We start from the raw sequence: 14146 nt of genomic DNA, 5'->3' as shown, positions 1-14146 counted from the left end.
AACATACATACACACACACACACACACACACACACACACACACACACACACACACACACACACACACACACACACACATACACACACACACACACAAACACACACACACACAATTTTGCTAAAAGGAAAAAGAACACATGCTTACAATCACAGCACTTGGGAGGTAGAGACCAGAGGATCAAAAGTTCAAAGCCAAAGCCAGGTGCTGATGGCTCACACTGTAGCTGGTGGCTACTCAGGAGGTTGAAATCTGAGAATCACAGTTCAAAGCCAATCCAGGCAGCAAAGTCTGTGAGACTGGTGCTGTGGCTTAAAGTGGTAAAGCGCTAGCCTTGAGTGAAAAAGCTTAGGGACAGTACTCAGGCCCTGAGTTCAAGTCCTACAACCAACCCCCCTGCCTCAGAACAACAACAACAACAACAACAACAACAAACCTCAAAGTCAGCCTGGGCTACCTGGGCTACAAAGAGAGACCTTGCTCAAAACAAACCAGAAAAGAGTACAAAAGATATAATGGTTTCATGGTGATGGAATAGTACTACACCTGTGTACAGAAAGTTCATAGTAATTTTAGAATCAATACCAACACAAACACAAACAACGAAGAATTATTTAGTGTATTCTGTATTTAGTCAGGAATGAATTCAGCATTAATAATTTTGGCAATAGAGGAAATGGTCTTAACCTGAAATAATCTTGAAATTTTACCTGGTTGGGAATGTAGAATCATAAGCAAAGCTGAGCAGCTCCTGGGGATAGCCAATAGAAACTAGTCTCTCCACAGTAAGCTCAAAGCCAAGGGATTCATACTCCGGGGACTTGTATACTGCACAAAGAGGAGGTTCTCATTAGTCAGAATAAAACACAGCCCATTAAAAGAGAAGGCAAATGAATGAGTTTTTCTTTCTAAATTCCCTCTTTCTCCTCAATCTGTCATTTTTCTTCTTTTCCCTCAGACTCTACATTCTGTATTGCCCCCATCAATTATGAGAACTTAACTCAAGTTCATGAAAAAAATAAGTCCTATTATGTCAGGAGTAACAGACATAAGAACTCTGAAACATTTCACAACACTTCTTTCAATTTTGGGGAAACTGTTCTAAACATTTCCCCCCACCCTACCACCTAAAGTGGAAAGCCTAATGTGCACATCTGTGACTTTAACTATAAGGATATATATAAAGAGAAACTAGGTAAAAGAAATAGGTATTTCTTGAAGACTACCCTGATATACACAAATGATGCAGCAATCTGAAAAATAAGCTCTTTTTGTTATTATTTTCAACAATATTTTTTCCAGAATTCTTCTTTGGCCTGAAAGTTGTTTTATAACACTCTTCTAATCAGCAGATTTGTTCTACCTGTCATATTTATCTGTTTTCTTATCAGTCCTAGCAATGTTATAAGCTTCAAAATTATATTTCAGAAGTATTAATGCAAACAAATGATTAAAAAAAAGACATGTCTGTGACAGGAAAATCTAGATGTCAACTGGGAATTAGACATTCAGGAATTATTACTGAGACATAATTGTGGCAGGTGGGAATGTGCAAGTGTGAATAAGAATACACACTTCTCCTACCTGCTAAAGGAACAGGTTAAAAAAGAATAACATGGATTTCCTAGTACAGAGGTTTCTCTCTTCTACTGTGTCTGAAATTTTCCATAATTTAAAAACAAAAACTTTTTAGAGTAATCACTGCAGTTCAGCATAAAGAAAATGTTGCTCCTTTAAACATGCTTCTTCCAAATGAAATATTTAGGATAGCAACTTCTAGGAGTAAGACGCACTAAAAAGAAAAAGAGAAAGACCTGCTAGTTTTCTAAACACCAAAATGAGGAAAAAATATCCATCCAATTCTTTTAGTTTCATAATAATGTAACTACATCATTATATTATTACAATTTCCACCCACTATTACCATCTTTAACCTACAGCTCAAACTGATGTTTCATTGCATCAGTCTGTCTACTCAAGTTAGTGCTAATATTTTAAGAATAATTCACCATTCCTTTTCAGAAGCCACCTTTTAGAATATTCCCTGGAAATACATAAAATAAGCCAGTAACATTGGTTGTTGTCCAACCAGTGGCCAACATTACAGAGAAGATTTTCAGATACTTTCAAACTTGTAACACTGATGTATTTATTTTTAAAAATCCAATTGAAAAAATTTTTAAAGCACACTAGGCTTTCAAGTTTATTTAATAAACATCATCAGATTTAAAAAAACCCAGGCCTAAAACTGTTTTATAAACCCTTTAGGAGATGCATGAGTTTCATCTCCTTACAACTATTTCACAAGAAGACATTTTTATTGAATGATAATGATGTATTTTCTAAAGTAGTCACATTTCTTTCTTCACGTTAACTCCTGTTTTATCCTCCTCTAAGTGTAGAATTCCCAAATCTGTGTAATATACACTGTGGTAAAGGAAGTTGATACATGTTCACAGATTAACAGTGAGAGCTGCTGACAGTAAGACCTGGGACCCACTGATCTCAATTTAAGTCAGTCTGAATATATAAACTCACACCTCTCATCTTACTCTTTCCTCATACTCTCATCAAAATTGCAGTTAAGTCTCATTTTAACAAAATTTTCATATAGCAAATATTACTTCTCTGACCCAACGTTCCACTTATTTCAAACAATACTTAATGAAATAAAATTCCAGTATAGGTAAGTTATTTGGGGAAACTTACTGACATTTACTCTTATAGAATCTGGCCCATATAAAATGTTTTCAATTTCTAGTTTTTTCCAAAAGGATAATTTGCTGAATACATCCTAAGAAAGGGGGATTAAAAGCTGTATTTGAATTACTTTTACTGAAGCTCACCCCTAAATTAACAATTTCCCCTTGGTAGTGAATCAAGTAATTATACAGTAATGGAGTAATTGGTGACTGAAACCTGTGTTAAGAGACATTCTGGACTCAAGCTCAAATTCAGAATTTTTACTGGGAAAAAAAGGAAAAAGCCTCACATCCCCATTTGGCTACCACAAATCCTTAAAAGAGCAGAAAATGGAACATTACACATTGGTCACCCTGTATTTATCAGGCTAGAACTTCCTAAGTGGTCAACTGGTAAGATTTTACAAATTCCACCTATAGAAATAAACATTTTAAAATGTTCCTCTTTCTCAAGAAGTTCAAAGTACTTCACAGAAATACAATGTATCATCCTCATTTGCTGACTTGAAGTTGAATACAAGCAGAAGCAGAAGCCAAAATTTAGGATTCTTTCAAGTATGATCCAAAACTCTGTGGTGGGGTATATAACCACTGTTAGGAACTTTTCCACTGGCCCATAAAACTTAAGCTTGTATACTGAGACACACAATTCTCCCTCCTATTTCTTTCAACTGTCCAAAATAAACTGTTAGTCTAAGGTGTAAACAGATTTACCAGTTCCATTTTGACAACACTATCTATTTCGTCAAGTACTGTATTAAATCAGCAAGACCTACAAGCTACTGACATTTCCTTGTAAGCTCTTTGGATAAACATTTCAGTAACCCATACTCCCAGGTCATTAAATCATCTGCTAGTAAGCTATACAAAATATAACCAGAGCTGGTGAAGCAGTATTGCAACTGTGTAGAATAGAGGTCTAGATATTTTATTCTAAATGTCCCTTGGGAATAGACAATTTATTCTGACTTGCCTGATTACAAAAAAATTCCTGAAGTTTACAAAGTACTAGTATTACTAAAAAGTAAAGATTAAGAAGCAAAAAATTTCTTTTTACTCAACCAGACCCTATAAAGCCAGCCTTAGATATTTTGCAGGGAAGCCTATTTATCACCTCATTCTATAGAGCTCAGGACTTTCCCTAGCTGTAAAGGTTCTAATTTGTTTGTTTCACAAAAGTGTGCAAATAGATGATACACAGCTCCAAGCTCAACTTTTAAAACTGATTTGCCATGGCTCTAAAACCTAGCCAACAGTTTCAGAGTAAATATAAGCTCACATATTAACTCCAAGAAGGTCCTCAGGCCTGCCCCCAGCTAAGCCAATATCCAAAGACAAAAGAAGAAATTGTTTTAAGGGCCAGAGTCCAAAAAAGAGGACTGTTTCAGCCACTAGGACAGCACACAGTGTTCTCAGGTTATGTAACTAGAGTATAAAGAGAACAACCAAAGCTTTGAAAGTGGAAACTACTGAAAGCGTTTAAAAGGTATCTTTACTCCATAATCTGAGGAAAAACCAGCACTTCAAAAGTAGTTTCTTGTTGTGAGAATGAAAGTTGTGAGCTTTGTTTTCAATAGATGCTGTTTATATAAGAATTTTTGCTAAAGAGGAAAGTTCTTCTGCAGTAAGTAGAAACTTTCTGCATGAAAATTTAGGATTCTTACACATTTTTTACCTTGGGCACCAAACTGTATAGTAGCTTACAGATTATAGAAAAATAAAGGGCAAATCTCTACAGAGTTCCAGCCTAGCAGAGTGCTGCTGCCAAAATGAGAACTCACATGAGGCAGATGCAGATGCAGTGTGTGTCACTCCAGTCTTGAAGGAGTTACACTGGCTCTCCTGTTAAAAACAAAACAAAGCAACAAAACAAAACAAAAACAAAAACAAAAAGTGGTTTTAAAACTGTTGTGATGGGCTGGAGCAGAGACACCATTTGGAAATTTCTAGTTACAGGAGTTATCACTGCTTTCTAATTTGAAGCTTCTGACACCATTAAAATGAACTCTAATTGGCCCTAAACAAGGATATTGAGAATATGCTAAGTATTGTGCATTATTTATTTTCTGGCAACCTGAGTCTGGTATATAAGCCAAGTCTGACCTTACAAATTTTAAGCCAGGGAGAAATAGTCTGATGGAAACTGAATGCAGCAAGTAAATGATGTTTAAAACTGAAACTAGCTAGGGAGATAGATTAAAGGGCACAAAAACAACTAGTGAAATCTCGTCCTGCTTTCAAGTATCTACTTAAGCTAAGTCTATTTAAACCCATTTTTCTATCTTTCAACACCTAATCTATCATATTCCTATGCACTAGAACCAACTGCATACTTCTAAAAAATATAACTAGATGTACATTTAGAATGGAAGTAATTTTTTTCAATACTTGTGTAGGATGGAAGTAATTTTTATAATTGGATTATTTATTTGCCTTCAACTTAAGAGTACCTATAGTATAGTAAAATAACTGACTTGAATATGTATATGCACATCCCTTTAACTATACTGACTCTTGGAAGATATACAACATGTCCAACTTTATGTGCAGTCATTTTCCCCCAGACATTTAAATATGTGGTTGGATTCCTCCAACAATTTTTTTGTGAGAGCAGAAACATCAAATGTAAAATCTAAAAGTACTAAAAATATTGCAAAGAGGAAAAACCACTCCTCTAGTTAAATGAAAAACAAAAATCCAACCAAACATCCAAGAAGAGTCATTTTGCCCTTATGCTGTGTTAAATAATGTCAACATTCTTGTCATTAGGATATGTGATGGTGAGTCTTTGACATTTTAACCAGAAAAGTAATTATCAATGTTTTCTTCTGAGAAAAAATTTAGTAAAATTTTCCTAATTCTTACATAAACAGGTGTCAGAGCACTTTTTCTACTTTACAAACTATTTAAGAACCCTAGCACACCATAGACACAGTTTTAACTCCAATCAAAGAGACCACAAATGACCTAAAAATAAGATATAGAAAGTTTCTTAAGACAACCTCAATTTTAATTTACTTAAAAATAAGGAAGCTAGATGCCATGCAACACATTTATTTAGTAATGCAAATGTAAAGCAAGCTATAACATTATTAGCTATATAATTAAGTAAAATAACTGGACTTTGAAAGATTACCAATATACTTCTGTTCTTGAAAAGCCCAAATCACATGCTAAAATTTTTATTTGCTAAAAAAATACTAAGCTGGGTGCTGGTGGCTTACATCTATAATTCTATCTAAAAAGGGGACTGAGATCTGAGGATCATGGTTCAAAGACAGCTCAAGCATGGAAGTTTGTGAGACTCTAATCTCAAATTATATACAAAAAAAAAAAGGACAGATCACTAGAAATGGAGCTGTGGCTCAAAGTGGTAGGGCATTGGCCATTAGCACAAAAGCTCAGGAACAGTGCCTAGACCCTGAATTCAAGCCCCTGGACTGGTACCAAAAAACCCCTCCAAAAACCAAACCGAAACAAAACAAAACAGAAACAAAAACCTAAGATAAGCATGGTGGCACATATCTGTAATCCTACCACTCAGGAGGCTGAAGCAAGAGGACTGCAAGTTCAAGGCCAGCTTTGTCTAGTGAGACCCTATCTGAAAAACAAACAACAAAAACATTCTTCTAATATTCCTAATACTTACTTAAAAAAAAAAAAAGAACAGGTGGTTTGTATGTGGGAGAGAATAAAGAAGACTGAATATTATCAAAATAATTATTTACAACTATGAAAGTGGAACATGGAACCTGTTGGGGATGCTAATTGTTAGAAGAGTATAGGGTCATAGAAGGGGTGAAACTGATCGGAATACAGTGTAAACAAGTGTGAAAATTTAACAATAAAATCTTCTTCCCTGTGTAACTGATATAAGCCAATAAAAAATAAAAAGAAAACAACAAAAGAAAAATTATTCAACTCAAAATTTTCCCCTCTGGAAATCTATATCTATATATATATATCAGTACCTTGTATTTTCAGTATTGTTTTTGATTTAAGACTGAAAAATGAAAAATTTTGAGATAATATTTTAATCCTATTTAATCAAAATAGCAGTTTATCATAAAAGAAGAAAAATTGCAGACGGGCACCAGTGGCTCATACTTGTAATCCTACTCAGGAGACTAAGAGCTCAAAATTAATGGTTTAAAGCCAGCCTGGGCAGCAAAGTTCGTAAGACTCTTATCTCCAATTTACCACCAGAAAACTGAAAGTGATGCTGTTTGTGGCCCAAAGTGGTGAAAAAGCTCACAGTCAGTGCCCAGGCCCATAGTTCAAGCCTCATGACCAACAAAAAGAAAGAAAGAAAAAAGAAAATCACCAATACTTTTTTTCAAAAATAAAATTAAACTACTTCATTCAAAATTCTTGTGGTGGTATGGGAATGTAGCTGAGTGGTAGAGTGCTTGCCGAGCATGCATGAAGCCCTGGGTTTGATTCCTCAGTACCACATAAACAGAAAAAGCCAGAAGTAGGGCTGTGGCTCTAGTGGTAGAGTACTAGCCTTAAGCAAAAGAAACCCAGGGACAGTACCCACGACCTGAGTTAAGCACCAGGACTGGTAAAAACAAACAAAAACAAAACAAAACAAAAAACTTGTGGTAAAGTTAGAGGAGTTTAACAAGCCAAAACAATGGTCCTTAGTCTAAAGGAGTTCATAGCTCATGGTGCACTACAGGCACATTTGCAAGTTTTAGAAGATAACATAAATACAACTAAGAAGTATTGGAGGACAGAAAAGACGCCAATAAACTCAAGTCCAGGAAGTCACCCCTGAAAAACTACTTATGATTTATTCACGTTGATACAGACAATAGCTCATTTGATAACCAGTGTATCATAAGGTACTATTACAAAGATTACCTGGCATTTGTATGCTTTAGATTCAGCTAATATATTCTAAACACCTGTGTCAAGATTAGGTAAGTGAACCTGAATGTGTGAAGTGAGTTAAGTGAGGGAATATATTTTGCCTTAAAGAAGTGGGGATTAATAGTTAAATGGGCCCACTATGTGAGAACAACCAGCCTAAATTCTCAGATGTTTGTGGGGTCAGAGGGAGGTTGGTTGTGAGGCTTGAACTGTGGGCCTGGGCGCTGTCCCTGAGCTCTTCAACTCAAGGCTAATGCTCTACCACTTGAGCCACAGTGCCACTTCTGGTGTTCTGGTGGTTAACTGGAGATAAGAGTCTCACAGACTTTCCTGCCCGGGCTGGCTTTGAACCACAATCCTCAGATCTCAGCTTCCTGAGTAGCTAAGGATTACAGGTGTGAGCCATGGGCGCCTTGCTAATTCACAATATTTAAATGCTGACTCTGACAGGAGTTCATGGCTCATGCCTGTAATCCTAACTACCTAGGAGATTGAGACCTGGAGAATTAAAGTTTGAAGATAGCCTGAGCAGAAAGTCTGTGAAACTCTGTCTCCAATTATCAGCAAAAAGTTGGGTTAGAAGGTTGTCCAAGTAGCAGAGCCATGAGCAAGCAAGCAAAAGTGCAAGGCACTGAGGTTCAAGTGTAGAACCAGCAAAAATAAAACAAAACGTTGACCCAAGCCAGGTGACAGGGTTGCTCATGCCTGTAATCCTAGCTGCTCAGGAAGCTGAGATCTGAGGATCACAGTTCAAAGCCAGCCCAGGCAGGAAAGTCCATGGGACTTTTTTCTCCAATAAACCACCTGAAAACCAGAAGTGGCACTGTGGCTCAAATGGCAGAATGCTAGCCTTGAGCTAAAGAGCTGAGGGACAGCTCCCAGGCCCAGAGTTCAAGCCCTACAACTGAGGGGGGAAAAAAGTTGACCCCTTAAGCAAACAAACTAACATTCTTTAAGTCAAACTGTGTTTGTGGCTTGAACAGTCCATGAGTCAATCAACAATATGTGCACCACTATCCTGTATTTCAGGTCAGATACTCAAAATAGGTTATCTTGTTAATTAAAATGTTCAACTTACAATAAAGAGTCTTAATGAAATAAATAAAACAGATACTTAATAAACTAAAAATTCAGACGGACATAAATTCAATCTTTAATAACCATAGACTATCTCTTCATCCCAAGTACAAGCTGAGAGGTCAGATAACTTAGGAAGTTAAAAGCACCTTGATCTGTTCCCTACTGCAATGCCAAGGAATTGTAATCATCTCAATCAGATATGTTCACGTGACTGTCAAAACCAAACAAATGTTCTGATAGAGTCAAAATGTCCTCCTGATCCCTTAGTGTTCCTGAATTTGGTAGGGTTATCCATAAGCTTTAACCTAAATCTTTGACGCAAAACTTTTGTCCTTTTCTCAGTGGCCATGATAAAGCAGTCAGAAAATATGAAACCAGAAAAGATAATGAATTAAAGGTTGTTATTAGTTAGAACTTATTTTTAAGACAAGTTTAGCCATGATGCAACAGTTTATGTGAATACTGGGAGGAGGGGAGAGAAAAGATTCATCTCAATGACTTTAATAGCATAACTAACATTACATAACATTCATATTCACAAAAAATTGGCTTATGTATGAATGCTTTGATATCTGGTGATAGAAAATAAAGATCATAAATACCAGTAATTAAAAAACACTAAAAATCAGTTATTTCTATCACCATGTAATGGAGGATACAAACAGATTTAATTAGAACTTGAACTCTGGGTTTGGGTGCTGTCCCTGTGCTCTTTAGCTCAAGGCTAGCGCTCTACTGCTTGAGCCACAGCGCCACTTCCAGTTTTCTAGTGGTTTATTGGAGATAAGAGTTTCACGGACTTTCCTGCCCGGGCTGGCTTTGAACCACAATCCTCAGATCTCAGCCTCCTGAGTAGCTAGAATTACAGGTGTGAGCCACTGGTGCCTGGCCTTAATTAGAAATATTTTAAATTTCCTAATGATCTCTAAGAAATCATATACTATAGCAATGTGGAATATTAGTAAAATCCTTTAATAGGCTATAGACTTGACATAAAGGGTATCAAAGTTTGGATACAAAACATGTATTAGCCAGGCGCCGGTGGCTCATGCCTGTAATCATAGCAACTCAGGAGACTGAGATGTGAGGATCGAGGTTCAAAGTCAGCACAGGCATTAAAGTCCATGAGACTCTTTTTTTTTTTTGGTCGGTCGTGGGGCTTGAACTCTGGGCTTGAGCGCCATCCCTGTGCTCTTCAGCTCAAGGCGAACACTCTATTGCTTGAGCCACAGTGTCACTTCCGGTTTTCTAGTGGTTTATTGGAGGTAAGAGTCTCACAGACTTTCCTGCTCTAGCTGGCTTTGAACCGAGATCCTCAGATCTCAGCCTCCTGTGTAACTAGGATTACAGGCATGAGCCATCGGCGCCTGGCTTCATGAGAGTCTTATCTCCAATAAACCACCAGAAAACCAGAAGTGGCTCTGTGGCTCAAGTGGTAGAGTGCGCACCTTGATCTGAAGAGCTCAGGGACAGTGCCCAAGCCCAGAGTTCAAGCCCCACAACTGACCAAAAAAAAAAAAAAAAAAAAAAAAAAGTGTAAGACTCATATATATGAGACTGTCTAAAGGGTTATACATAAATACATAAAAAATTTTATATGAAATGTAAGTAATTTCTAGAGGATATTTATCTCAAGCACAAAAGATTTTCATCTAACAACTAAGCTAACAACACTAAAATACTGTTTCATTTTAAATGCTTTCCTAACACTTGATTATATGACTGGTACTTTATTTCTTGAGAGAGGTAGTTAAGAAATCCTTAGTCTCAAAAAAAAGAAGAAATCGGGTGATGGTGGCTCACACCTGTAATCCTAGCTACTCAAGAGGCTGAGATCTGAGGTTCACAGTTCAAAGCCAGCCAGGAGTCTATAAGACTCTTATCTCCAATTAACCACCAGCAAACAAGAAGTGGTGCTGTGGCACAAAGTGGTAGATGGCCAGCCTTGAAAAGAGCTCAGGGACAATGTCCAGGCCCCGAGTTCAAGCCCCATGACCACCACCACCAACAACAACAAATGAGTGAAAATAACAACAAAAAAGAGAAAAAATAATAAAGATTACAATATTTAAAATTTTTTTTTGGTCAGTTGTGGGGCCTGAACTCTGGCCTGGGTGCTGTCCCTGAGCTCTTCAGCTCAAGGCCAACCCTCTACCACTTGAGCCACAGCACCACTTCCAGCTTTTTCTGCTTATGTGGTGCTGAGGAATTGAACCCAGGGCCTCATGCATGCGAGGCAAGCACTCTACCACTGAGCCACCTTCCCGGCCCATGATTATATTTTAAGTGGCAAAAAGATTGCAAAGTTCTAAAATATAAATACCTCTTTTTAAAAAAGTCACTTTACGTGGCTCAGTGGTAGAGTGCTTGCCTAGCATGCATGAGGCCCTGGGTTCGATTCCTCAGCACCACATAAGCAGAAAAAGCCGGATGTGGTGGTATGGCTCAAGTGGTAGAGTGCTAGACTTGAGCTGAAGAGCTGAGGGACAGTGCCCAGGCCCAGAGCTTCAGGCCCCATGACCAAAAAAAAAAAAAGAAAGTCACTTCATTCCACAGTACCAGAAGCAGAGAAAAGTATCACTTCATAAGAATTTTGTATTTCTTTTGCTTGACTTTTAAAAAAATAATTTTATTCAGGGTATGTATGTGTGTGTGTTGCTGGGGATTGAACCTAAACAAAGCCTTATTCATATTAAGCAAGCATTCTGCCACTGAATTATCTTTTAAAGATATTTTAAATCATACAAAAGTAGAGAAAATATTAAATGTACACTTTTAAACCTATTATCCAAGCTTAACAGTTATTATTAGTGGACTGTTTCATCTATCCTCCCTAATTGAGCCTCCCCTAATTTAATAAATGTTACAACTCATTAAATTCTATTTATCCCTGATAGAGCTGGCTAGTGCTCTAGTGCTCTATCATTTAAGCCACAATGCCATTTCTTACTTTTTTTTGAGTAGTAGAGATCAGAGTCGCTTAGACTCCTGCCTGGGCTGGCTTTGAATGGAGATTCTCAGATCTCAGCCTAAATAGCTGGAATTACAGGTTTGAGCCACCATTGCCCGGCTTATCTTTTAATTTGGCAGTGCTGGGATCTGAATTCAGAGCTTGCTTGAGCATAGTAGGCAGGCAGCTCTACCACTTGAGTCCTGCCATGGATCCTTTTTTACCGCTAGTTATTTTTCAGACTTTTAAAGTGAGTTTCAAGATTTTTGCCCAGGCTGACCTCAAACTACAATTCTCCCAGTCTCTACCTCCCAAGCAGCCAGTAATTAGAGCAATGTACCATCATGTCTAGCCCTCTAAATCATAAAATATTTTAAATGAAGGCTTAGAGTGCAGATCATAGGCAGAGTGCCTGCCTAACTTTTGGGGAACATCCACTCAAGTACCACTAAGTAAATAGCTTAAATATATAAAAGTGTCATGTGTAACACTTACAGAATTAGTATTGGTTCATGTAATCCTTTAATTTTACTGTTTATGTATCTTCTATTCCAATTTTTACACACTATTCAAAATATTATTTTATTTTTGGTCAGTTGTGGGGCTTGAACTCTGGGCTTGGGAGCTGTCCCTGCACTCTTCCGCTCAAGGCGAGTGCTCTACCAGTTGAGTCACAGCACCACTTCCAGTTTTCTAGTGGTTTATTGGAGATTTGGAGATAAGAGTCTCAGAATTTCCTGCCCAGGCTGGCTTTGAACCATGACCCTCAGATCTCAGCCTCCTGAGTAGCTAGGATTACAGGTGTGAGCCACTGGTGCCCGGCTCAAAGTATTTTTGTTAGCAATAATTACAGTAAGAGTTCCAAATTAAGAATTGCCCAGAAGTATTTTTATTTTTTCCTCTCTGCCACCCCCCCTTACTCTCCCGCCCCCCCAGAAGTATTTTTATTATATGCAGCTATAAATACATTTCTATTTAAAGTCCTGATCTTTTGGCATGATAGTACTGGTTAGTGTTACCACATTATTATTATTCTTAGGAATTTAAAGTAACATATAAATGATATCTGGGGCCAAAGAAGATAAAAACAATGAAAATGGACCAAAAAAAGTTAGTTAGGGACAAAGCCAAATTTAGCTTTTTTTTTTTCTTAAAGCATCATTTAAAGAAACAAACTAGTATTTTTGGGGGGAAAGGAAGGGGGGTCTGGTCGTGGAGCCTGATCTCTGGGCCTGGGCGCTGTCCCTCAGCTCTTCAGCTGAGCCACCTTCCCAGCCCACAAACTAGTATTTTTATCTAAACATCACTGAGTTTAGGGCTCAGTGGTAGAGTAATTGCCTAGTATGCAAATGCTCTGGCTTTCATCCCTGAACTACAAAACAACTAACAAAACTATCACATAAAAACTTCAAGGGCTGGAAAGGTGGCTCACTGGTAGAGTGCTTCCCTTGCACGCATGAGGCCCTGGGTTCGATTCCTCAGCACCACATAAGCAGAAAAAAAAAGCCGAAAGTAGCACTTGGCTCAAGTGGTAGAGTGCTAGCCTTGAGCTGAAGAGCTGAGGGATATCACCCAGATCTCAGCTTCCTGAGTAGCTAGGATTACAGGCGTGACTCAAGTGGTAGAGTGCTTGCCTACTAGGAAGTATAAGGCTCTGATTTCAAATCCAGTTCTGCAAAAAATGTTGAAGCAGGAATAAAATGTTGCATTTATAGTGTATGTTCTTTTGTGATGGTTCTGGGCTTGAATTCAGGGCCTTTAGCTATCACTTGGCTTTTTCACTCAAGGCTGGTACTCTTGAGCCATGCCTCCACTTCTGGCTTTTTTTTTTTCTAGTTAATTGACTCTGAACCAAAACACTCAGATCTCAGTCTCTTGAATCAGGTCTGGCAAAGAAAAGCCCTAAAATCACCTGCTGTTCCTGTGTTTTGGGTGGGCTGAGATCACATATCCATGTTTTAGAACAGTAATTAGCACTCATCTTTACCCACCCAAAACCACTGTCCAAGCTCAGAAAACAAAGGCCACAGATAAGAACTACCATTTTGAGTTCTTTCCTCCAATTTCTTGTGTGCAGAACAGGTCTGTTTCGGGGCTGAGAAGGTGGCTCAGTGGTAGAGCACTTGCCTTGCATGCATGAGGCCCTGGGTTCGATTCCTCAGCACCACATAAGCAGGGGAAAAAAAAAGCCGGAAGTGGCGCTATGGCTCAAGTGGTAGCGTGCTAGCCTTGAGCTGAAGAGCTGAGGGACAACGCCCAGGCCCAGAGTTCAGGCCCCAAAACCGGACCCCCCTCCCCAGAAAAAAAAAAAAAAAAAGAACAAGGCTGTTTCTCCCTCTTTTCCATTTCTCCCTGCTTTATCCTGCTATGCTAAATAAATAAATCTCTAAAAACTTCTACCTCTAAGACTCATTTTTGTAAGACCCCTTAAAAAAACATTTCACAAGTGAACCTCAAGTTCCTGGATTTTGTTTGGAGACTGGAAAGCTGAGGGAACTCCAGAGCACTCATCCAGTGACAATGTTACTGAATTATATACTT

General features: G+C 38.1%; 1 protein-coding gene across 5 annotated transcripts in view; it reads right to left on the bottom strand.

Moving 5' to 3' along the window:
- The window catches only part of Nt5c2 (5'-nucleotidase, cytosolic II), a 148346-nt gene that overhangs the window by 25857 nt on the left and 108343 nt on the right, over positions 1-14146 (bottom strand). For 4 of the 5 annotated variants that reach the window (XM_069994265.1, XM_069994256.1, XM_069994273.1 and 1 more), the window contains one exon: positions 709-826. In XM_069994265.1, the coding sequence (XP_069850366.1) occupies positions 709-826 (118 nt within the window). Of the gene's footprint in view, positions 1-708; positions 827-4481; positions 4543-14146 lie in introns of all 5 variants that reach the window. The other variant, XM_069994291.1, reaches the window with a different exon arrangement.

The sequence above is a fragment of the Dipodomys merriami genome, unplaced genomic scaffold (genome assembly GCF_024711535.1).
Source record: "Dipodomys merriami isolate MVZ:Mamm:240054 unplaced genomic scaffold, mDipMer1.0.p SCAF_102, whole genome shotgun sequence".
NCBI lineage: Eukaryota > Metazoa > Chordata > Mammalia > Rodentia > Heteromyidae > Dipodomys > Dipodomys merriami.
The sequence above is the reverse complement of the archived record's forward strand: the minus strand, read 5'-3'. Positions and strand labels throughout refer to the sequence as shown.